At 46.3% G+C, this 25,479-nt stretch overlaps 1 protein-coding gene across 6 annotated transcripts in view; it reads left to right on the top strand.

Annotated features, from left to right (window-relative positions):
* Positions 1 to 4,650: 4,650 nt before the first annotated feature.
* The window catches only part of DCTN1 (dynactin subunit 1), a 29,866-nt gene continuing 9,037 nt past the window's right edge, over positions 4,651 to 25,479 (top strand). The window contains exons 1-9 of one of the 6 annotated variants that reach the window (XM_063079002.1): positions 4,651 to 4,734; positions 17,743 to 17,988; positions 18,252 to 18,330; positions 18,531 to 18,565; positions 19,429 to 19,476; positions 23,078 to 23,098; positions 24,358 to 24,549; positions 24,892 to 25,089; positions 25,238 to 25,442. In XM_063079002.1, the coding sequence (XP_062935072.1) occupies positions 17,761 to 17,988; positions 18,252 to 18,330; positions 18,531 to 18,565; positions 19,429 to 19,476; positions 23,078 to 23,098; positions 24,358 to 24,549; positions 24,892 to 25,089; positions 25,238 to 25,442 (1,006 nt within the window). In that variant the 5' untranslated portion in view covers positions 4,651 to 4,734; positions 17,743 to 17,760. Of the gene's footprint in view, positions 4,735 to 15,692; positions 15,988 to 17,742; positions 17,989 to 18,251; positions 18,331 to 18,530; positions 18,566 to 19,241; positions 19,284 to 19,428; positions 19,477 to 21,646; positions 21,665 to 23,077; positions 23,099 to 24,357; positions 24,550 to 24,891; positions 25,090 to 25,237; positions 25,443 to 25,479 lie in introns of those variants that run through there. The other 5 variants (XM_063079000.1, XM_063078999.1, XM_063079001.1 and 2 more) reach the window with 5 other exon arrangements.

The following is a 25,479-nucleotide window of genomic DNA, read 5'->3' as shown; positions in this document are numbered from 1 at the left end:
ATAACAAAGCAGGGAGAGGGGTCAAAGCTCTCTCTCTACTGTCCAATATGGTAGCCACTGGCCACATATGGCTACTGAGCACTTAAAATTTAACTAATGTGACTAAGGAACTGAATTTTAAATTCTATTTAATTAAGTTAAATTTAAGTTTAAAAATGGATATTCAATTCAGTTATTGGAAAACTTATTAAGATGTTTGAAATGAGTTGCATACATGAGTCTACTTTTCCAATTGTAAATTTTATGAAGTCTGAACCAGATCAAGTGTTTCCAATAAAAATTTGGCATCTGAATAGAGATGTACTGTAAGTGTAAAATACAAATTGGATTTCAAAGACTTAGTACAAAAAAATGTAAAATACCTCATTAATATTTTTACATTATTACATGCTGAAATGATGATATTTTGGATATACTGGGTAAAATAAAATATGTTGTTAAAATTAATTTCACTTTTTTCTTTTTATTTTTTAAAGTTGTGGCTACCAGGCTGGCCAGTTAGTACACCTGATTAGAGCATAGTTCTGATAACACCAAAGTCAAGGGTTCAGATCCCCATGTCAGGCCAGCTGCAAAAAAAACCAAAAACAAAAATAAAAACAAAGAGCTAAAATTGTGGCTACCAGAAAATTTAAAATTATCAGTGTGGCTGGCTTATGTGAAAGTTAATTTTAATAATTTTCTCCAAAAATTTTCTTTAAAATTTATTATCTATTTCCCAATTGAAGACAATTTCCAAATTTACATTTTATGTCTATTGGACAACGCTGGTATAGCTAATCCAGAGGTTTTTCTCCCCGACATTTATCCACCCCTGTATCTGGCTTTGCCATCTTTGATTTGCTCTCTGCCTTTATCTAATCTTCTCTCCACATCTTTCAGTCTGAAAACCCACCTTGTCCTAGAAAACAGCATTCCTTTCCTCAGGGGGAGGTTTTTCCCTCCTTGAGTCCTTCCCATGTACTATGATGTCTAGCATTCCACCCAGATGAGCAGAGATGTTCTTTTCTGTTCAACATCACAGGTTGGTGTGGTGGGTTCTAGTCATGCAAATAGGAGTTTTGGGGTCCTTGGTGTATTGTTCAAATTCCCCATCAGAGGGAGCCAAAGGCTGGCTGGGTCTCTTACAATAGCACCTATGAAGAAACACACAGGACAAAGACAATATTAATTTTCCTTAAAGATCACTCAGCCTAATCCAATGTAAAAGAAACAATATTTCTCCTATTAGCACATCCTGTCCTTTAAATTCTGTAGGACCCCCTTTCATGGTGCTGAGAAATTCTACCTGAGGCCTGGTAGCTTCACATTAAAAACTCAGCATATCTGTTAAAGGTCATTAAACTCACCCAGAAGAGAGATATTTTATTTCAAGCAGATCAATATGTACCAATCTGGACAACCTCCAAAATATATTGCCCAGTGGGGATAAAAGCAAGTTTCAGAACAATGTGTATAGGAAACTGCTGTTTGCATTTAAAGTACTCAAGTTTTCAGAGCCTGTCTCTGAGATAGCACACAAAAAACTGGTATTAAGAGTTGCTTCGTGTAGAAATCTTAGGGATGGAGTGACTGAGACTCACATACTTGTGTTTAAAAAAAATTTGTGCATATTCACAATGGCCAAAATGTGTGTTAAATAAAAGTTATGTGAGTCCATTGATTAAACTGAACTCCTGCACTAGATCCCAACAGACCAAACCAGATGGAGCCATTCACATGCTAAAATTCCATGTCAATTCAAAACTAAGCTGACCATCTGAGAAATCAGGAGAGAGATGATAGCCAAATCCCCAATCAGGCCAGTTTTAGCCAGCATGATGAGGAATTTCCCTCTGCTTTAACACTTAACAAGGAAAATAACCTGAAGTAAGCTATTGTTAAACAATCCACTTTTGTGTATGAGGCTGTTTCCTTCTGCTCAACCTGCCTTATAAAAACCGACTGTTCTGCCATGCCCAACAGTGTGCTTGTTTAAATCTTTAGATGAGCGACCAAAGGCCCTGCCCCCTGCCTCCCGACAACATCTTAGATGTTACTTATTAACGTGTACTTATTAGCCACCTGTGTTTCTTTGGGTTGTGTGGCTTAATCTGCTCATGTCCTTCACCAAATTCCTCCTTAAATTTTTCTAATTCATTGTTAAGAGATCTTTTTGCATTAAGGTTGTTAATCTTTGTGTGTTAAATTTGTTCTTTATTGATTTACTTTTAATTTTAAAATAATAATAATAAAATTAAATTAAAAAATCTTTAGTTGAGGGCCAGCCCGTGGCTACCTGGGAAGGTGGGACATGAGGTGCTGTTGGTGTTTTACAGTGTTTTCTCTGGGAGAGGAATGGTGCCATGTCCACTTAAAAGTTGGGGACATGAGGGCCAGCCCATGGCTCACTTGGGAGAGTGTGGTGCTGTTAACACCAAGGCCACAGGTTCGGATCCCTATATAGGGATGGCTGGTTAGCTCGCTTGGGAGAGTGTGGTGCTGACAACACCAAGTCAAGGGTTAAATTAAGATCCCCTTACCGGTCATCTTTAAAAAAAAAAAAAATTTAGTTGAGATGCTGCCTGATTCACGAAGCGCTAATAAAAGCCAATTAGATCTTTAAACCCAATATGTTAAATTTTGTCTTTTGACAGGTGGAAACAACCCAAATGTCCATTGATGGAAGAATGGATAAAGAAAATGTAGTATATCTATACAATGGAATATTATTCAGCCTTAAAAAGGAATGAAATTCTGACACATGCTGCAACATGGGTGAACCAGGAAGACATTATGTGGAGTGAAATAAGAACACATATTATATGCTCCTACTTAGATGAGGTACTTAGAGTAGTAAAATTCATGGAGACAGAAAGAAGAATAATGATTACCAGGGGCTATGGTGAGGGGCGGATGGGGAGTTAGTGTTTAATGGATACAGTTTTAGTATGAAAAGATGAAAAGGTTTTGAAGGTGAATAGTGATGATGGTTGCACAGAAATGTGAACGTACTTAATGCCACGGAACTGTACATTTAAAAATGGTAAATTTTATGTTATCTGTTTTACCACAATAAAAACTATGTGTATGCAGTGCCCTTTAAAGCCTTTAAATGTATTTTTTACACCATTTCTCTCTAATTGAAGAGGATGGAGGTCATTTCTACTAAAATTATAGATGCATATATTATTTGACCCAAATGTATCCTACAGATATATCTGCTTACATATAGAATGTCTTGTGTACAACGAGATTCATTGCAACATTGTTTGTAATACTAAAAGACTGGAAACAAAGTATGCAACTAGAAGCTGGTTAATAAATCATGTGTATCCATGCAATAGAGTACTATGCAGCTGAAAAAACGGATGAGGAAGATCTCTAATTTATTGATTTAATAGACCTCCAGAATATATTGTTAAGAAAAGAAGGTGAAAGTGTATATAGTGTGCTACCTTTTGCATAAGAAATGGGAGGAATAAGACTATGTATTCATATTTTCTTGTATTCACATGAAACACTGAAAAGAGAAGCCAGAAACTAATAATAATGGTTGCCAGTCGCAGACAAGGGGGATGGAGTGGATGGGAACAAGGGTCGAAAGGAGGTTTCTCAGTGCATGCTTTTTAAATATTGTTTTGATTTTTAAGCCATGTATTATTGATTCAGAATAACAATTAGAAATATTTAGAAAGTGAAATGGGAAAAAAGGGGGGGGGGAGGAGTGGAGAGGTTGCTCAATTCATCCCTTCGTTTACCCCCCACCCCCACCCCACCATCAACTTTATGGATTTTTCAGGTTTTCTGTCTGAGATTAACTGAGACATACATTATAATAGTTATACTTCAGGCTCTTTCCATGGATTCACTTAATCCTCCTAACAACCTAATGAGATAGACACTATCATGCACGTTCTCATTTTACAAATGTGGACACTGACGTACGGGGGAGGTTAAGGAACCAACCCGTCTCATACAGCTAGTAAACTGCAGTTAGAATCAGAACCCATATCTCTGTCAAATCCTGCCCCTCCCAATATCCTTGTACAAATATCTCTGCACACATTCGACTATTTCTTTAGGCTACATTACTAGAAGTGGGTTCATTGGGTCAAGACGTTTGCAGTTGGGTTAACAGGTTTTTTGGTTTTTTTTTTTTTTTTTTTAATATGAAAGTGCCAAAATGCTATCATGTTTCTTTTATTTTACATTCTCATCAAAAGGGCATGAGAATGCCTGTATCCCCCAATAGGGGATAACACTAAGTAGCAGCAAAATTTAATTTTTTCGCAAAGCTAACCGACGAGATATAGTTTATCGTTATTGTTTTCATCAGTTTAACTAACTCGATCTTGCGAATGAGTCCTCCAGACCCTCGGCTCTGTCTCCCCAACGCCGGCAGAGGGCGCTCGCCACGACGCACCTCTCTATGGTCCTAATGGGCTTCCCAGGCACAGTGCGCGTGCGCATATCCTGCCCCAGGTGTCCAGCATTGTGCCTGACCCATGTCTTCTTGGCGGTGCTCGGCGAGCAGTTCTTAGCGCAGGCGGAACGGTGGGAAAGAGTAGCATGTTACACAGACCCAGAGCGCCCCTGGGCCTAAGGAGCGAGGGGTTCTGGGACGTGACTTGAGGAGTCGGGCGGCGCGTTGGGCAGCCCATGAGGGCGGGACGCGCGGGGCGGGACCCTCAGAGTCTTGGGCGTCGGTCGCCTGTGGGGCTGGAGCCGGGCGCGGAGCCCCTGACAGGACAGGTACGGAGGCGGTGACCCTGCCAACCGTCCGTTCCGCTCCCCCTCCACGTGTTCGTGAGGTTTGCCGGCGGTGGCCTGGGGGTTCGGCGCCGGCCCAGGGCGCGGCACAGAGCCCGGTGTGCGGGGCGGGAACTGGCACGAGTGGGCCACGGCAGGGGCGGGCGCCCACCCAGGTCTGGGGGCTCCTCCTGAGTGTTTGACCCCAGGGCCTTCCGACCCACCTGAGCTCTTCAGCCTGGCAATGTTCTCCCAGGGTCAGAGTGACTGCGGCTCAGAGTTCCTCCCGAACTGCAAAGGTCTCCCACCTTTCCTGGGAGCTTCCGAGGCACCCCTGAATCCATACCGAGCCACAGGTTTCCTATGGGCACATGGTTAAGAAATTTGCGTCCAACGAAAAAAAATCATAGCGGACTCATGCGGGTCTGGATATGGGTTTGGTGTGCGTGTTCCCGCTCGTGGGGTCCGCCTTAGCTGGCAAGATGACCGTTGAGAAGTCACCTTGCGCATCCCTCTTGCCTTTGGACAGAACCACAGCTAAATCGCACAGATGAGGAACCTTGCTGTTTTCAAAGTGGCATCGATTTAGAAACTTGCCGTCATTTTTGCAGTGAGGAGAGCAGCAAGCCCATACTGACCACTTGCTACTCTGGTATACTTGAGGTACTGAGAGTTGAAAAGCTAAGAGGCAAAGATCTTTACCTGATGTACTACTAAGACATGAGCTACGGGATGTTAAGAGAGATGGTGATAACTTTATTTTAAAAAGGCATTTTGTGCTGAAATGTGTTTGGAAGTTTCATGGTAAAAGTTTTCTCTACCGCTGAGTATTACAGAGCCTTCAGTATGCTGATATTTACCATGAATCTCCAATTGGGGATTGTTCCCCAAATTTTACTTCGAAATACTTTTTTTTGGGGGGGGGGGGGTGAGTGGTGCCTCTGTTTTACATTCAGAACAGTTTGGGAAATGCAGTTCCAGAATTAGAAACTCAAGGTTTGGAAGGGGCAGTGTAGGTTAGTGCTTTTCAAACTTTAATGGTGCATACGTTTAATAAGATCTTATTAAAATACAGGTTCTGATTGGTTCTGCATTTCTAACAAGTTCCCATGTGATGCTAATGCTGCTGGTCCGTGGAGTAACAAGTGTGTAGATCAGTGGACTGAAAGTTAGACACCATGTTCTGCTCTCTGCTTTCCAGAACAAACTGTACTGACTTGGGTGAGTCAGTTCATGTGTCCAGGCCTATAAAATAGGAGTCTAGACTAGAAGATCTCTAAGGTTCCTTTCAGATCTAAAATGCTGTGATTCTAGTCGTTACCCTTTGATAGTTGAATTCTATCTAAAATATTCTTGCCAGTTTGGCAAATTTTGCAATTTGGTTTGAACATTTCTAATAATGGGAAATTAACTACTTATAAGACATCACATTTTATTTTTAGGTAGCTCAATAAGGAAGCTTTTCATGTTGCTAAAATACATCTCTGCAATTTCCATCCTGTTGGTCTTAGGTTATGTCTGAGTCAAACAAAAAAATGTGTAATCCTTCCTTTTAAAAAGTTGACTCTGAAAACATTAGATGACAGCTGTTCCTGCCACGTTTTCTCCAAACTGAATTGTTCTTAATTCTTCCATCATATTTGAGAAATACCTTTCTTAAATTTGTCTTTGTACTGCATGGAGTGTAGTGGGCTTTAGCAGGACTTTGAAGGATGGGTGTGGCTCAAAAGACTATGGAAAGCATCCTAAGTAGCTGACAGTGGTGTAGAGATGAGACTGCTTATGTCAAATCCAGGATTGTTTCGTTAAAGTAAGAAATGAGATGTCAGTGAAAGATGCTGGGCAGATGAGTGTACAGACAAAGCAGTATTTTAGAGGATGTGTTTGTCCTACTGTGATGTATAAGGTGGCTGAAAGTAGGGAAAGAGAAAGGCAGGCAGCCAGATAGGCTTCACACATGAGGAATAGAAGACTTAGGTTGATAATATCAATAATGCCTTATGTTTATGTAGAACACTTTACAGATTACAGAACTTTTCATAGGCATGATCTCATTTGACTTAATAATCTTATGAGATAGGCAGAGCAGCCGTTACCCTGTTTTATAGATGAGGCACCAAAGAGGGTAAATGATTTGCCTTAATTTTCAAAGCTATTATAATGGCAGACCAAAGTGATGACAGTGATAATGGAGGAGAAAGGAAGGATGCAGATGGCAGTACTTTGGAAGAATTGATAAGATGAGCCTGACTGAATGTGAGAATACAAAGGAGAAGAAGTTCTTAGGAAGGAGTCAAAATACAATCAGTCCTTCATATCTGTCAGTGCTGCTCCCGTGGATTCAGCCAACTGTGGCTTGAAAATATTAGAGGGGGAAAAATTGCATCTGTACTGAACATGTATAGACTTTTTTTTCTTGTCATTACTTCCTAAACAATATAGTATAGCAACTGTTTGTACATAGAATTTACATTGTGTTAGGTATTATAAGTAATCTAGAGATGATTTAAAGTATATGGGAGGATGTGCATAGGTTATATGTAAACGCTGTGCTATTTTATATCAGGGACTTGAGCATCTGCAAATTTTGGCTTCTGTGGGAGGTCCTGGAACCAGTTCCCCAGAGATACTGAGGGATGACTGTAGTTGGGAGAATCATAATACTATTGACAACTGCCACTCTAGGTTTTGCTCTACCAGCTCCGTCGTTGCTAACGGCTGCCTGGAGTTACAGGTTGGGAAGGATTATGGTAGATGATTCCCATGTTGCTTGGCCTGTCCACAGCTACTAGGTGGTGCTGGGGCACTTGGGCTATCTGTCCCATACCAAGGGAAATAGAAACTGGGTCCTCAGTGTTCCCTGAAGAAGTAAGAGCTGAGAGATTGCCTGACTCAAACCTGTGTTAGGGTCCTTGCCATCCTGGAGAGTCTGACTTTGGCATTATATCATTTTTCTTTTGAAGTTCAGGCTGATACCAGTTGAATTTGGTTGAAGGACAGATTAGGTATCCATTCTGACCTCCCTAAGCTCCTTTATATCTCCTAAGGGCTTCAGTGCAGCAAAGCATGGCCCCTTGCTGCCCCCAGCGCCTCACTAATGCTGTTTCCCAGATCCGCACTAAACGTAGAGCCCTCACTGTGGTTCTTTTACCCTGAAAGAATAGGAGATTGAGATTTAGTGTCACTGTCAAATTCCATAGGAACTGGGACTATCTCTGGACTTTTAGTTTCTCCTATCTGGAGAGGAAAGAGCCACATCTACTAGGGTGTGTGTGTGTGTGTGTGTGCGTGCGTGCCACATCTACTAGGTGTGTGTGTGTGTGTGTGTGTGTGTGTGTGTGTGTGTGTGTGTGTGTGTGTGTGTGTGTGTGAATTTCCCCCATGGTGTTGTTCTTTAAGGATGGAGCTACTCTCGGGAAAACCATTAAAGCCAATTTATATCCTGAGAGCCTGGTGTTGGTACAGGTGTCTATTCAACATTGAGTGCCTTCTCTGTGCAAAGCACAGTGTTTAGTGCTTAGATACTGAGATGAATAAAATTCTTCGTCCTGGAGGAATTCATGATAGAATAAGGGAGACAGTATTTAAAATAAAATGTGATATTGTAATGGAGAAAGTGCTGTCCAAAGTGCTGTGTGAGGGCAGAGAGGGAATGGCTGTACATGGAGAAGTCAGGAGATTCTTCAGAGAAAGGTGATAATTGAGCGGGGCTTTGAAGGATGACGAGGGAAAATAGTCCTGGTGACATCTGTGACATTTGGAGGGGCTCAAGGGGAAAGGTAAATAGATCCAAATGACTGGGATATAAGAGAACTTTGGGGTCAAAGGCGAGATGATTTATGAGACTGGATTCATAATGAAGCCAGGTTTTTAGCGGTCTATAATGCTGTGGTAAGAAGATTCAATTTTGTGGGCAGGGAAGCCCTAGAGGTTTTTAGGCAGGGAGGTGACATGATTGTGTTTTGGGAAGTTAACTGTGGAAATAGACTGAAGGTGGAGAACCTGGATCAGGACATCAGGAGATTCTTGTAATAACAGGCATGGTTTAGGGCTAACTAAGGATTAAGTCAGTGGGGATGAAGAGGAGGGGATGAATCTGAGAGAGACTGTAGAGACAGAATTCACCTGACGTAATACTGATTGGTTCTTGAGAACAGGAGAGAAGGAGTTGTTGAGGATGACTCAGTTTTCTATTTTGGGTGGATGGTGGTGCCAGTAGCAAACAAGGAATGTAAGGAGGAGCTTTGGGGGGAGGATGGGGGAGATACTGAGTATGTGTTGGGTCATATTGAACTTGAGGGGTCTGTGGCACTTAGCAGACAGGTGGAGATGTGGGTCTGAGGTTCAGAAGAGAGTCTGCCTAGGGGCGGTAGGCGTAGGTCGTAGTTGAGGTTGTGGGAATGGATGAGCTCTCCCAGCCATGCTTATAGAAGGCCAATGATTATAGAGGAGATCAGCAGTCTCAGTTGCTATAGTGATGTCAGGTAGGATGAGCTTAGAAAATGTACCTTAAGGTTGGAGATTGTGGTCACCAGGGCTATTTTACTTTTTTTGTTTTGTTTTTTGTGGCTGGCTGGTACAGGGATCTGAACCCTTGACCTTGGTGTTATAACACCATGCTCTAACCAGCTGAGCAAACCAGCCAGCCCCAGGGCTCTTTTACTTTTTAAGCGTGAGCAACTTCAGTGGAGTGGTAGGGACAGAACCAGATTGCAATGGATTGAGAAGTAGATGGCAAGTGAGGACAGGGAGGGTGTACTCACTTTGAGGAGTTTGGCAGGGAATGGAAGAATAGAGGTGGTGGCAGCTTGCGGGGGAGGTAGCAGAGACTAGAGACAGTTTTTCCTAGAATAGAAAAGTCCCGAGCATGGGTTTTATGATGATGTGTAAGATCCAGTAGAGAGGGTGCAATTGAAGGCACAAGAGCAAAGATGATTGCTAAAGTAGATCCTCAGAGGAGGGTGGAGGTTTTTGCCTATAAAGAACAGAACACCAATTGCTTTGAAGAGAAATGATGGAAGAAGGAAGGAATTTAGGAAGAAAGAGGTAATGAGGGATGCAGACATATCTTAATTTGCAAAGGAATTCTTATCTCATAGGCTCAATTTTCTTTCTTAGCAAGGTTATCTGCTGAAGGGTGGGGGCATTGGTGTGGGGTCAGAAGGGAGTAGGGACTTGAAAGTGGTAAAGGAAGCTTGGAACAATTATCCAGAGGAAAGAGAAGGAGAGCAGAATTGAGATAAGCTCCAAGAGTGTTGACTACCCTCTGAACTGAAATTCTACACTATAGGCTTCTCCTTCATCTTCCTCATAATAATAATGGCTGACATTTATTGAGTGCTTCATACCAGCCACTCTTCTAAGTGCTTTTCTGGCATTCTTATGTGATTTTTACAACAATCCTATTAGAAATGTTTTATTATTTTTTCTATTTTACAGAAGAGGAAATTGAGGCAGGGAGGATTACTTAGGCTTAGTAGAATTTGTGTTTGATGAATCTCTTACCTCTGCAGAAATGGGATTCCTTCTCCTGAGATATTAGAAAAGGCAAAAATTTAATTCCAACTCCCAATTTGTGGACCTTGAGGGGCTAGAATCTGGGGCTGCTTTGGAAGGAGTCTTACCATGCCAGTCTGTGGCATGGGGGGGCAGGGCAGTGGGGTCAGTGTTGCTGCCAGCTTTTTGCAACTACATAGGGCAACTGAAATCTTTGAGTAATTTCCCAGCATACTGACTAGAAAAACAAGCGACTGGTATTGATTTGTCAGGTATTGAAGTCTGAGGTTGTGTCACCTGAGATGGTAAATAAAAAGAGAGACCATGTCCCCATTCCCATCACCCAGAAAAAGATTTCTACTGCTCAGTTATGAGACTGGCAGACCTGTTACCTTATGTAATAGCACAATGGTTAACTCACCTTTTGTGTTTTCCCATTTGGTGTGATATAATTTGCACATAAAGTGCACACCTGACTTGCGTGAAAGGGGGGAACGGTGGTATGGCATGGATGGAAGAGAAATGGGCTTACCTTTTCCTGCTGCAGCCACTGGAGCATCATCTCTGTGTCCTTCCTCTTGAGGTTGCCATGGATACGCCTTTGCATGGTAGCTTGAGGAGATTTATTTTCATTATGATCAGATGATGACGTGGGCTTAAAAAGAGAAAGGATAGAATGCTGTGCTTATGAGGAGTGGCCGGTGAGCTGCCCAAAAGGCAGAATCCAGCACAGCAGAGGTGGCTGTGGCTTTGTTGGCTGCTTTGGCTTTTGCTGAAGTTGTGAAATGGTGCATCTCTCTCTTTAGAGCGCAGACTCAGGGTTCCCTGCCTGCCGGGTCCTAGTGCCGGGAACTTGCTGGTTAATTCAGAGGGAGGAACCAGCAGGAACTTCAAAGAGGCTAAGTGGGCTTCCTGCTACCCCTGGGAGTGTTGCAGTTCTTGTGTAGGGGGCTGAGTGCCTCTGGCCTTCCTACAGAAGTTCATTTATTGAAGATAAATGAGGCGTATTGTGTAGCTTTCCTTCCTGACTCTTGGAGGTCTGGTTCCTTGGACATGGGCCTGGAAGTCACTGGGTATTTCTTTGGAAGTGGGTAGAGCTGCATTCAGTTTGGGAGTGGGCTGCAGACATTTCTGGGGATAATGAGGAGCTGGAGACATGAAGGAAATCCCTTTAGAGTCTAGGCCCTATCTGTATGAGATCTGTAAGGCAGATATAGGAGTAGGACCTAGGAACAAAAGGCTTTGTGCATGTTGTCTTCCTGGGTTCCTACTTTGAATCCAGCTTTCCAAGCTTCCTGTCTCTCAGCCTCCATTCCCCACTCAGTATGCAAACCCTTTCCTTTCCTGACTCCTGAAGAACTTACACCCACATTTACCTTACTTGTGTTTTCAGAGATGTGTAAGTTTGCCCTGCTCTCGTACTGCCTGGATTTCAAACCAGCTTCTCTAGGAATGGGATGAGGGAAAGCAGACAGTTGGGATCAAGGTTTGGTGCGGCGAGACAAGCGGAGATCAAGGCATCAAGGATGCTGGGGTTCCAGTAAAAGCAAGGTAGAAATGGTTCAGGTCAGGTAGAAATGGTAAAAATGGAAAACAGGATCTTCCTCCTAACTTTTTCCTCTTCCTTAATTCCCAAAAACCTACTTATTTTTCTGTCATTTCTGAAAATTTCTCCAAGACTATTGGTAATAACCTATTTGCCAGACACAGAGATTTTCTCCTCCTCTCTTCCCATTTTCCTAGATATTTTAACAGTATTTAATATCACTGGGGAGGAAAATGGATTAAAAATCCAGGGAGTATGATTCTCCTCCCTGGCTGAGGGAACATGTAACTCAGGTTTGTCCTAAGGGATATGAGCTGGGGCCCAGTAATGCTGTGGAAGGAGCACCTACCTGTACCCCTAGTCAGATATATTCCCCTTGCCAGTTTTGTAGCCATGAGACGTGGGCAAGTCATTTGACTTCTGAGACTCAATAATATCACCTGTAGAATGGAGATAATGGAATCTGTTTTGGCTGCATCATAGGTTCATTGTTTATTTGTTTGTTCGTTTTGGCAGCTGGTGGTACAGGAATGAAACCCTGGACTTTGGTGTTATCAGCACCATGCTCTAACCAACTGAGCTAACTGGCCAGCCCACAGCTTAATTTTTTAAGGAGGTAGTGAAGTACATGTGTTAGTGTATACAATTAAATTTGCCCCAGAAAAGGCCCTAATAACAGGATTTATTTTCTCTCCTAACTAGTTCACTTTCCCTTTCCCCAATTCTGTTAATGTTTTCTAGCATCATTCTTATTTTACTCATGCTTGAAAACTCCTGAATTTATTTATTCATTTACTTTTTCATTCATTAATTTATCCATCCATTTGTCCTTGCAACATTTGAGGTCCTACTGTATGTAAGTCATCATTGATGTATACTTGCAATAATGATGAAGATGATATCTATGATTTGTTGAGCACATATTCTGTGCTCAGTTGTTCAAATGCTCAGTGCCCACCAGCTTTATGCTAAATGCTTCACTTAAATCTTATTTAATTCTCAAAGCATCCCTGTGAGGAAGCCTTATTTCCTCCTTTTTTTCAGATGAGGTGACTGGCACTCGGAAAGTTAAATATCTTGCCCAGAGTCATACAGGTGAGGAAATAGGATAACCAAAGCTGTATCCAGGTCTGTCGCCAGAGCCCATGCCAGTCTGCTGCCTCGAAAGAGTGTGTCTGATCCATCACAGGGCCTTCTCGGGGCTTTTTTGGTACTATCTCTGAATTGGCCTCTTTCTTTTTTTCTCTCTCTCATGACCCTGATTCAGATCCTCCTTACCTCATGTTCATTGTTGCAGCAGGCTCCTTGCTGTTATCTCTGTCTTTGCCAAGTTGCTCCTGCCTCCACTCTATCCTGCACGTGCGACCAGTTTGATCTTCCTAAAATAGTTTTCACTATGCCAGTCTTCTGCTCAGGAACAAGACGGGCTTCCTGTTGTTACTGGATCAAGTCCATCTGTCTCTGCCTGATGTTAGGCTCACTGCCTATCCATTCTTACCTCCTAGAACATCTCAATTTTACTGTGTTTATACATTCAATAAATATTTGACTCCATGGGCTAAGGTGATTGGATCATAAAGAGGAAAAGTTGTGGGCTCTGCTTCAAAAGGCTTATAGTTTGATAGAACTTATCTGGAATTCTTCACTTCAGCAAAGCTAGTCTTTAATATTCTCTAGTCAAGCAAAATTATTTCTGTCTCTACTCATACTGTGTTCACAGCTTACAGTACTTTGTAGATCTTTCCTCTCCACATACGAAAAATAATCCCCATAATTCAAGGCATAGACAGGTTCCCCTTTTCTTTCTAGTTCACCTATTATCTAGACATTTTGTTTTAAGATTTATATACAATCTAGCATCATGTAAGGTAATAATTCTTTGCACGTCTGCAGCTTTTGTACTTTTTACAGAGTACTTTTATGTGTTTTATCTTATTTGAGCCTCATAACACTAATATAGATATGGCAGATATTATTCCCATTTTATAGGAAAATGAGCAACAAAGGTATAAAGTTAGGTGACTTTGTACCTATGTGCCTAGTGAGCTGTGAGGCTATTCTTGGATCTGAGCTCTTTTGAATTTTTGAAGGCAATGTGGTCTAGAGGATGAGCATGGCCTTGGAAGCCTAAGATGTATGTGGTAACAGTGAGGGGTGGTAAGAAGCTTGGAGGGCTCTGGGCCAGGTTTTGGTTCTAGTTTTGGCTCCACTTCTTACTTTCTGTGTAACTTCAGCATAGTTTCTCAGTCCTCTCCAAGCTTCAGTTTTCTTGTCAGCATCATCCCTTACCTACCTCTCCATGGGGTTATTGTAATGTCTAAAATGACGATGATGATGACATTGTTCTTAGCTAACTTTTATTGAGCACCAAATACCAGGCACTATCTTAAATGTTTCACATTGATTGTCTCAGCTAATCCTCACAACAACTCTTTGAGATAGGTTCTTTTATTATTCCCAATTGACAGATGAGGAAGTTGAGGCACAGAGATGTTAAGTAACTAGACCAAGTTTATGTAGCTACTACATGGTAAATCCATAAAAGCAGCCAGAGTTTAGAACTAGTACCCTTAACCATGGTAGTTTAAAATATGTTTTAAAGTGCTCTGTAGCCTGTAAAGTGCTCTGAACATGTGAAGTCCAGGCTGTAGGGACCTGCATGGCCCTGCCCACCTGTGTAATAGGGAGGGAAGGGGACAACATGGAGACTTGCAGGGAAGGAGAGAGATGGTTTCCTAGGGGGTCTGGCCAGGATGAAGATATGGAGAGGTGTTTTGCGGTCATATTTCTGACTGTCAACTGTCATTCTACTGTTGGGCTATCTGACCTGCCTTAGAAAGAGGGTGGAGTTAGGGATGTCACTGTTTTGCCAGTAACATCTGCCAGTTCAGAAAAGTCAGATATCCCTAGGCCCAGGGCATCTAGATCCACACTGCATCCAATGGAGCCATAGGTCAACCCCAGGCCAACCTTACTGGTTACATAAAGGGCAAGGACCCTGGTCTGTTGGTTCCTAGCCCATGATAGATAGGTAAATGAATGTGTATGATTATATAGCCTTTGGAGACCTCTCACTGGAATGCATAATCTCTTATTAAATTTTAAAAGTTTAATTATAAAAGCAATACATGGTTATTAAAGGATTCTTGTGAAATACAGAAATATAGGAAATAAACAATCTCATTAGGTCTAAGGTGCTAGAGGGCAAAACCAAGAGTACGAGGGGCAGGTGTCTGAGATGGACTGGGCCTTGTGCTGCAAGGGAAAGTGGGACTCTGCTTTTGACCACTGCCCTTAGTAATCCAGTTGAGTCTGCTACTCTTGGGATTCAGAGCCTAGCCCCTTTATAACCAGAAGGGAGCAAGAGTGGCTGTGGCCACCTTTGCCAGCATGAGGGGGCCGGGGTACTTGCTTTTCTGTGTGTATGAGGTTGCCTCCATCACTGCCCTTCCATTGCTGTTTATTGGGCAGGGCCTGGCTCCTCTGGCCTAGTGTGAGATTGAAATCCAACCCTAATCACATGGATTTGGACTCTGAGTCAGAGTTTAGAGAGGGGAGAGAGAGAGAAGAGTACCAGAAAGGGGGATGAAAGACCCTTCTATCGGCTGTGTAGAGACCCTAGGCAGCTGATGATTTTGAAATGTCACTTGGTGCTTGTGGGCCTGCTCAGGCCTCATATCCTGGGGATAGGGGGGACAATGACAGTGAGGGGGTACAGACCAGGAGGAGCTGTCAGGATTGTACTCCCAGCCCTAGGTCAGTGTACTCTAGAGATAAGTGCTGAGGGTCTGTGGCATGGGCTCAACCCTTAGTCCCTACCCCTCTTGTCTGGCCCAGGTGAAGCAGGGGGGCACTAGGACCCAGAGGCTAGCACGGTTCCTGACAAGTCTAGAGCAGCACTAGCGCAGAGTGAGACTCATCAGCTGGCAAGCAGGATTTGGTGTCTCTGGGTTCAGGAATCCTCAGGCAGCAGAGCGGACTTTCTCTTCAGCCCCCATCACTGCCCCCACCCCTACCCTGAAAGGCTATTGACTGAGGCCCATGGACTGGGAAAGGCCGTGCCTGACGGCTCCTGTGTCTGTCCATGAGGGCCCAGCGCCCTGACCCCCCTTGCCTAGGTTTCTGCCTTTTCTCTCGGTCTTTGGCCAGCTGGGGGAGGGGGTAGAGGCCGGGTGAGCAACATGGCCCAGAGCAAGAGGCACGTGTACAGCCGGGTAAGTGGCCCTAATCTGGGATGGCCCTGGGAGGACTGCTGAAGAAGGCCTGGGATGGCTGTGGACATCATTGCTATGGGGGCTGGGGAGATAGGCTGGAACTCAGCTAGGGACATTCTCAGACTGTGCTTCTAAGGGACCCTCAAAGCCCTGATGATGTTAGGCTGGACAGGCTTCCCTTCCCACAGTTGGGCCCCAAATGAGGACTGGCAAGGCCTGACCTCTCACTTTAAGTAGCCCTTAGGCCAGGGGGTCTGAGGGGGGCCAGACTATCTTGGGGACTCAGAGTGGGGTCGATGGGTCAGAAAGGCCTTACAGTGAAGCGTTTCTTTAGAGCTGCTTTGTTGTCACTTGCCTTCTTTCTCTCCTGTCTGAGATTGAATCTGTACCCACTGTTGTGTTCCTTCTGGCTCTGAGATGCTTATTGGGATTGGAAGGTGGGAGGGAGTCTCTGAGTTTGGGTCTAACCTTGATGTCACTGGCAATTCCTTTTATTGTCAGGTCCATGAGAGCCACCCTGCTGTCCCAGGTGTGACTTGGAATCCTGGAGCCCCTGAGAGCTGTATCCTCATCTTTCTTGTTGAGCTCTTTGGGGAAGGGAGTTAGGGGATGACAGCTGAGTAGGTATCCTGGCTCTTCCCTGGCTCTGGCGGGGCTCCCTTCTAAAGCCAAGTGTGTGGGTATCAGAAGAGAGCCCCATGGAGTCTTTAGGACCATGGTGTCATTTCTTTGTGCCTCATTCATCTGTTTACTGCAAGGCCCCTGGTTCATGGAGCTGCTATTGCTAAAAATGGCTTAGGTGTGATTTTCTTCTAAACAATGGGCCTATTTGGGACCTAATTTCGTGTTGTGTCCTGTCATCACGGGTGTGTCAGAAGCTGAGAGCTTCCAAAGGACAGTGTCTTAGTCCATTCCTTTGCTTTGCCCATCCTTGGCGTGATAAGCCAGCCACTTGAACCACTGGGCAGAGTCTGGGGGACAAAATGAGGGGCAGATCTATGGTACCCAATTTACTTGGCCTATGTTTTTCTTTTTATAGCAACATAGCATGGGGGAAGGATCTCCAGAGTTTGGGGGTAGAGAGCGGACAGAATAGGACTCAGGACAGGAGAAGGGGGTTGAATGGGCTGCAGTGAGGCATCCAGGAGTGTCAAGGTGGGTATGTGGATGGGGGTAGAAGCAATCAGGTCAGGAAGGAGTGGTGGTGACTTGAGGGCCTGGAAGGAGGTGTAATTGTGTATCTTTGAAAGGGAGAGGCCTAAGAGAGCCATTTGAACCACAGGGAAGACAGGTGACAGTAGAAAGGGAAACAAGATTCTGTAATGTCACCCTGCACAATCACCTGTCTTCCCAGCTGAGGCTCCCAAGTCAGGTCATTGCGTTGTGGGGAGCTTGGTCTAAACTGTATTATTTGCTTGAGCTTAATTCCCCTCCTTTGGTGCTGTGCTCCTGAGAAAGCAGCCATGTGGTGACATTCACAGATCTATCAATGAATTCTGATTTGTTATAAAATTTAAATATAAACTCTTAAAAATTCTAGCAGATGCCAGAGGAAATTGGAGAAATCTTAGAAGAACACATCACTGATATATTTTAAAGAGGAACTTGGAGGCCCACCTCACCCTGAGAATGGGGTTCAGAGAAATGACTTCTGGTCCTTTTCAGTCCAGGTCCTGGCTGGAGCATTTCTTATGCATTAGGATGGCACCCTTGACCTAGGGCCTCTAACTCTAAAGGCATTTGTCTTTCTTTCAGACACCCAGTGGGAGCAGGATGAGTGCAGAGGCAAGTGCCCGGCCTCTGCGAGTGGGCTCCCGTGTGGAGGTGATTGGAAAAGGCCACCGAGGCACTGTGGCCTATGTTGGAGCCACTCTCTTTGCCACTGGCAAATGGGTAGGTGTGATCCTGGATGAAGCAAAGGGCAAGAATGATGGAACTGTCCAAGGCAGGAAGTACTTCACTTGTGATGAAGGGCATGGCATCTTTGTGCGCCAATCCCAGGTACTCACACCCTGCTCGTTTGTATTTGTGTGCGTGCATGGGTGTGCAACGTCTGTTGCATGTATAGCTGCTGTGTTGATACTTCCTTTTCCTAGGCATGGGCATAAGCCTCTGGTTGAAAGTGTGGGAGGTAGCAGGGGAGAGATTTGAGATCCATTTTTAGGGAAGCTGCCCTGTACTCCCTGATTGCTTGGGGGCTCGGGTGGGGGCTAAATTATAGCCATCCTTGATCTGGCTATATTGAGTCTATTCTGTGGCCTCAGATCCAGGTATTTGAAGATGGTGCAGATACTACTTCTCCAGAGACACCTGATTCTTCTGTGTCAAAGGTCCTCAAACGAGGTAACAACCACCCACTTAAGTTGCCTGCTTACATCCAGGAGTCCCTAGGACTTTTCTCCCTAACATGGGGCCACAATGGATCCTGAGATTTGCCTATCACCACTGTATTCCCTTGTTATGTCTCTTCCTTCTTCACCGTGATGTTTTCTGCCCCTACCCTCTATACAAACACACACTTTATTTCTGTTTTCTTTCTACAGAGGGAACTGATTCAGCTGCAAAGACTAGCAAACTGGTGAGTGGAGTGGTTTGGGGGTGGAGTGGGAAGTTATATAGAGAGAGAAGGAGGGGAAGGAGAAAGAGAGGAGGGATACACAGTGCTAGGCAGGTAGAAGCAGTAGGTGAGTCTGAACTGAGTTAAGCTTCTAGTCTCTCCAACCTCCCTGAGAAGGAAGCTTTCTGGGTATGAGTTACTGCATTAGGATTGGAGTAAAGGTGGTAGCAGGGAAAAACTGTTAGGCTCCAGAAGTTCAGAGTCAAATGGGATTGAGCTGGGGGTTATAAAAAGGACAGATCTGATCCCAGTACTGTAGCCAATTTTCTACCTTTTGGTACCCAAAGATGCTAAGATCTAAAAGGTCTGAGGGTAGGGGGAAGGTAGAAGATAGAGGAAGAAGGAAGTTGGGCCTTCTGCCACCTGTTTTAGTTTGTATGCAGAGGGCCCTGCCTAGCTCCCCTCTGCCATTCCATGCAGGGTATGCAAGGTGGGGCTCCAGATTCTGCAGTTTCTCTGGGCCAGGGGGTGGACATCCTGGAAGCTGATCGTTTAGAGACCCCTTACCTCACTTACTGAGGGCCTGACAGTGACCTGATTCCCCCCCCTTACCTGTGTATGCCTGAGTTGGTCTTAACATCTATGCCTAGGATGTCTGGCCAGCTAGTACAATGTGACGTCTGTTCTCTAACTCTGCCCTTTCCTACTCCTCATGCAGCGGGGACTGAAACCTAAGAAGGTGGTGTGTTTACTATTTGTGCCTGGGTGGGTGGGGGCCTTGAGCCCCATCCCCAGCTGTTCTGCATGTCTTTGGGCTGCTGCATGCATATGTGTGTGACCTTGGGGCTGGGATGGCCAGAGGAAATGGTGGCCTTGCCTTTCAGAGTTCCTTTGATGGATGCAAGGACATCAGGCTCAGTGTCCAGACCCAGGTAGCACTGATTAGGGACAATTTTCCCCCTGCCCCACCCCAGGACTCCTAGTCAGAGACTCCAAGCATTTGACTGTAAATAGCAGCAACATGAAATAGAGCACTTACTGGGTTGCAGTGGGTTCTCACTTAGCTCGAGCTTGGGGGTCCATGGGAGGATAGAGTGGGAAAATTGGACTGGGGAAAGTATTAAGTGAGGTGGTTGTGGCAGGAGACAGGAAGTCAGGGAGCAGAGCACAGAAACAACAATCCCAAGTTGGAAAGCCTGAGAGTCTTTGTGTAGCTGCATCTGGATGGGCTCTGCCATGAATACCCCTTTCCCCTACTCTGCCCCATTAGTCTTTCCCTGCCTCCTCTTTTCTCTGGTGGTGTGCCTGAGACCCACTTCTACCTCCTGTAGCCTTCTATCAACTGTCATCGGAGTGGGGCTCAACTGTGCCACCTACCCTCCCTGCCACAGACTCCTTTAAACTCTTAAATCACTGCCATGACCACTTCCTCACACCAGCCCCTGCCATGGGCCTCTGCCCAAGCTGTCTCTGACTTGCATGTGCCTGTCTGACCTGTATGTACCATACTGTGATTTCCTTGTTGCCAGTCTGTCTCAAGCCTTTCTTACATTGCATGGAGAACTGCTAGATTGGGGCAGTGGGATGGGACAGGAAAACATCTCCTTTCTGACTCCTGGTTGGTGATGGGCTCTCAGACCACATGCTGATACTTGCTTTGGATCCTGACTGTGGGTAGGAATGGGGATGTAAGGAAAATAATGCTGTAAAGGATGCTGGGCCCATTCCAGGGTCATAGAGACTTGGCTTCGTGCCTTGATTATTGTTTCCTGTTTGGGGCTGCCATCTCACCTCAGGCCCCTGAATCAAGAAGAGCATGAAACTGCAGTCTGATATCTATGGAGGAGTTCTGGCTGCAACCTGGGCTGGGGCCTGAGCAATGTCCAAATCCTGGGGCCTTGGCAACTGCCTGGGGAAGTGTGTCCAAGCCTAGCATATGCTGCCCATGCTGGGCTACAGCACCTTCTTTGCTTGTGGTGGAAAATGTCAGTCAAGTAGTCAACTCCACCCTTCACCCCAACCTCCCACTCCATCCCTGCCCCCCAGTCTTTCTCTCCAGTGGTTATCTCAAAGCAGATCACTTAGCTCAGGGCTCCTGCTCTCACTCTGTGTGGAACAGGGAGCTGGCTCCTGAGCAAAAGAGTGTGCTTTGTCAGGGATGACAAGAGAATCCAGGTGTCTCAAAGAGTCCTTTCTGGAAGCTCTTTAGAAACAGGCTTTAACCTGTCTACAACCAGAGGACAGTTGGGAGAGGAGTCCAACACTGTCCTTAGAGCTGTTCCTGCCCAGATGGAATGTTCCTTAGGGTTTCTTAATCACTCTGTATGCTCCTCAGAGCTGAAGCCCATTGCTGGAGAGACGCTCTGGGTGTGTGCCTGATGGGAGGCATAAGGATGTTGCCAAGGTTCTGCCAAGAGACAGAAGTGGAGTTGATGGAGTTGTGGGAGAGGGAGCAGAGGGCAAATATGAGAGAGACCAATGGAGCAGGGAGGCTCCGTGTTCCTGCCCAGTGATGCCCTGTCCCCATAGGGTGCCATTTCTGGGATGGCTCCTGGTCCAGTTTCTTAGAGCAAGCTCCTGGGGAGGAGCCAGAACCTGTTCTTTGGAGGAAGAAGCAGGGCGGGCTCTGCGCAGGGCTTTGTCCAGTCATGAAGAGGAGGAGGAGCCAGCAGAGCCCTGGGTGGTTGCTAGGTGACTGAGGAGCAGTGGCTCCACCCCCACCGAACAGAGGAGGATGGGTGCATGACGTCAGGTAGAGCTGGTGCTGCGGCCACCGAGGCTGCCATCAGCCTAAGCTGGCAAACTGGGCCGGGTGTCGCTCCGGTGCCTGCTGGAGCCTGGCTGTCCCACTGTGCACCTGCGGGGCCTCTGTCGGAGCAGTAACCAGTTTGCAGGCCGGGAGGCTGCTGCTGGCTTGGAAGCTGAGGCTGCATTGTTGGGATTTGCTGCACTAATCTTCTGTCTCCGCCGCCTTTCCCTCTTTTCGGTCTCTTTCCCTCCCTCCCTTCTTCTGTCCTTCCTCTGTGTGTTTGTCTATCCTCCTCTGTCCCTCCTTCTCTTTCCTCTCCTTGCTTTCTTTGGTTTTCTGCAATGATGAGACAGGCACCGACAGCCCGAAAGGTACTCTTGCTTGCTCTGGTCCTGCTGCCGGGTTGCCAGGGTGATGGTGGCAGTAGACTGCTGGGGTGGGGGTGGGGGCTGATTGACTTCATCTGTCTACCTGGTTTGGGGAGGAGGGAGAGGATGAAGGTGGGAGGCAAGGGGAGGTATGTGTCACCACCCTGAGCCATGGCCCTGGGCATTTGCTCCCTGCCCTGCCTGCTTTTGGCTCTGACTGAGTCTGTGTTCCAGACCTTGTACCCAAGGCCTGGGCTTCAGTCAGCCTTTGCTGCAAACTGGCTCTGGGAGAGTTTCCTGTGGTAGAAGCTGGGGAAGCAGGCCCACGTCTCGGTACCTCTAGCAGGACTACTTACCTCACCCAGCCTTTGCTAGAATGACTTTTGATAGTTCTCTCAGCATCCCCCATCTCCCAGGGTTTGTATCAAGGGGATTTACCAGGGTGGGATGGGGCCCCTAGAATAGTTCTTGACCCGCAGCTATGGAAGTTTAGCCCAGGGTAGCAGGGGCGGGGATTGGTCTCCTAGGACTCTGTGTCTCCTGGAAACTGGGCCTAAGCCAAATCTTGTCTTTGCCAGAGCAATGAGACACTGGGTAGCAAGAATACTATTTGGGAGTTGCAGTTAATCACCCATTTACCACTTTGCAGTAATCTGAAAGGTTTCTGGATTTGGTTTAGGGTGGGCAGTAGTTTCTCAGTGCTGCTGCCCACCCCCACCTTCTTTCCTACAGCTGGGTGGGGTTACTTTGCTGAGCTCTGGGCTTCTGCTAATGCAATATTCATGGTCCTGACACCTGAGCCCTCTGCCCTAGGGATGGGGACTGCTGCAGGATCTGGTCCTAGGGAAGGGGGATGGGGGTAGGGAGGGAAGCAGCACTGTTCTGCCTTAGGGATCTGATCTTCTACTTCTGGGCTCAAATCGCTCTTGTAACATTGGGTTTCTAGGGAGTCCTCTGTGGAATCTAGCACTTGAAGGAAGAGGCTGACCTGGGAAAGTCCTTGGGAGTGGTGGCTGGGCAGGGCCTCTGGCTCTAGGCTGGAGGGGAAGAGGTTGTTCACAGGAGGAGTGGTCTCTGGAGACCTCACCAGCTGCTGCCTTTGGTCTTTTGTGGCTCAGCCTAGGAGACAGGGACTTCTGGGATCTCCAGGGTATCTGAAGGGGTGAGGCCTGCAAAGGTTGAGCAAAAGTTGGAGCAGGAACCAAGGGGAACAGGAGTTCTGGGTTCCTGGAGTAGGAACATGGTGATTCACGGGAGGGAATAAGGAATGGAATGGTTGGGGGTGGGGGGGCTCACTGTAGCCCCATTCCTGTTATTACTTCTTTTGCTCTCACTGCTGTCCCTTTTGCTGTCTATCTTTCTGTCATTATCCTTTCTTTCCTGACTGCTTCTCCTCTGGCTCCTGTGCCTGTCCAGACCACAACTCGGCGGCCCAAGGTGAGAAAACACAGGCCTCTATGCAAGCCACTGCTGAGTGTATGCACACATTTCAGGCATGTGCATGTATGTAGGCATGTGTATGAGCAAGTAAAAGTCGGTCACTGTGCATCCTGAGTTCTCTTTGAGGGAGAAGAAGGAGCTGGGGGTGGTGATGGGCGACTCCTTGAAAAATGACTTCCAGCTCTTAGGAGATTGTCTGAGCCAATAGCTTGAATGCAAAAGAGAAATAAGAGGGGTTGTGGTTAAATCAAAGCAGGCTTTCTTGAACAAGGGGGCTTTGACAAGTTTTGAGGGGAGGGATGGGATTAGAAGCGAGGTAAAGAACTTGGCAGTGTAAAATTGCAGGGGATAAAAAGGTGAATGTTCTGTGAATGGCTTCAGGTGAGGGTGTGGATAGCACATGGTCTATCCCGGGGTGTCAGCCCACTGGGAGGGAGAACACTGGAAAGGCCTGTCTGCTCCAGAGCTTGGGACTTCAGGGCATCTTCTCAGCACCTCCACTCTCTCCCCCTCAGTCTCACAGGGGCTTGGGTGGTGTTACCTGATTAGAGCCCTTTTGTCTTGGGGGAGGGAGATGACACAGGGTTGGCTTGTACTTACCTTGTTTCAAGGGGGAGGCTAGGGGTACACCTTTCGCCTTGGCCCTTTTATCTGCAGGATCCCCTAAAATAAACTAAGAAAGGAAGCTTCAGCTTAACTCCCAAAGAACAGAAAGGGCCTAGCAGGGGTAGAGAGCCTGGCACCCCGACTTTTAGCCCAGCCTTCCCTGGGAACATGAGAGTCAGAAAACAAACTCTAATCTGTTCTTTCTCTCTGGGAATGACACTGAGGCTATTTTCCTCCCAGGGGAGGAGGGTACATACCCAGAGCAAGGACGGGACTGGGAGTATTAAATTGCTAGAATGAGTACAAGTAGATCACAGAGGGGAGTTTTGGGCAGTAAAGGATTCTGCGCTAAAGCGTAGTGCCAGAGCTGGGAGGAATGTGGGGTCAGTGCCAAGGGAGGAGCCTTATAATCTTATGTCTTTCCCTATCTTTGTGTTCTTCCCTCCTCCCTCTGTCCTTTGTCACTATCTCTCTCTGACTCTATCATTTTCCTTCTTCCCTTCACTGTTTCTCTGTTCTCATTGTGCTTTGATATTCTCTTTCTGCTTTTTCCCTTTTCTTTCTCCTTCCCTTAACATATTCTCAAACTCTGTCTTTTTCCCTTTCACTGCCCCATCTTCTCTCTGGTCTGCCCTACCCTCTCTGAATAGCCCACCCGCCCAGCCAGTACCGGGGTCTCTGGGGCCAGTAGTTCCCTGGGCCCCTCCGGCTCAGCATCAGCAGGTGAGCTGAGCAGCAGTGAGCCCAGCACCCCGGCTCAGACTCCACTGGCAGCACCCATCATCCCCACACCGGCCCTCACCTCTCCTGGAGCAGCCCCCCCACTTCCTTCCCCCTCCAAGGTAAGGACTGGTGTTGGGGTGAAGGGGAATCAAGATACCAAGGGGTCTGTGACCCCTGGCTTGGTCTTGGAAATTTCTAGATGTTGGGAAAGACCCAGAACTTGAATCAGAAAGGGTGGAGACGTAGTGTATAGATATCTTGTACAGACTGAGCTACCCTTCTTCCACACTTTTCCCATACACTATGTGCTGTGTTTTCCTCGCAGGTGTTTCTATGCCACTTGTTTTTGACCCTGGGGCTGGGGTGATATTTGCACACATTCTTGCCTTCTCTGCTCCGGCTCAGTCTTGGTGGGGAGGAGGTGTAGGCTGCGCTCAGACTGTAGGGCCATTCCTTCACAGGAAGAGGAGGGACTGAGGGCCCAGGTGCGGGACCTGGAGGAGAAACTGGAGACCCTGCGGCTGAAACGGGCAGAAGACAAGGCAAAGCTAAAAGAACTGGAGAAACACAAGATCCAGCTGGAACAAGTGCAGGAATGGAAGAGCAAAATGCAGGAGCAGCAGGCAGATCTACAGCGGCGCCTCAAAGAAGCACGGAAGGTGGGACTTGGGATGAAGGGGGTAGCTAGGGAGGCTGAGGGACCCAAGGAAGTATAATGGAAACTAGACTGGATCTGGACCCTGAAACACCCTGAGAGAAAGGGCGTCATGGGCATCTCTGTGCTCATACCCCCACCCACCTCCAAAGGAAGCCAAAGAGGCACTGGAGGCAAAGGAACGCTACATGGAGGAGATGGCGGACACTGCTGATGCCATTGAGATGGCCACTCTTGACAAGGAGATGGCTGAAGAGCGGGCTGAGTCTCTGCAGCAGGAGGTGGAGGCATTGAAGGAGCGTGTGGATGAGCTCACCACTGACTTAGAGATCCTCAAGGCTGAGATTGAAGAGAAGGGTAAGGGGCCAGGAGCTACTGAGGACCAAATGTGGGG

Source organism: Cynocephalus volans, chromosome 14 (assembly GCF_027409185.1).
Source record: "Cynocephalus volans isolate mCynVol1 chromosome 14, mCynVol1.pri, whole genome shotgun sequence".
Classification (NCBI taxonomy): Eukaryota; Metazoa; Chordata; class Mammalia; order Dermoptera; family Cynocephalidae; genus Cynocephalus; species Cynocephalus volans.
The sequence above is the reverse complement of the archived record's forward strand: the minus strand, read 5'-3'. Positions and strand labels throughout refer to the sequence as shown.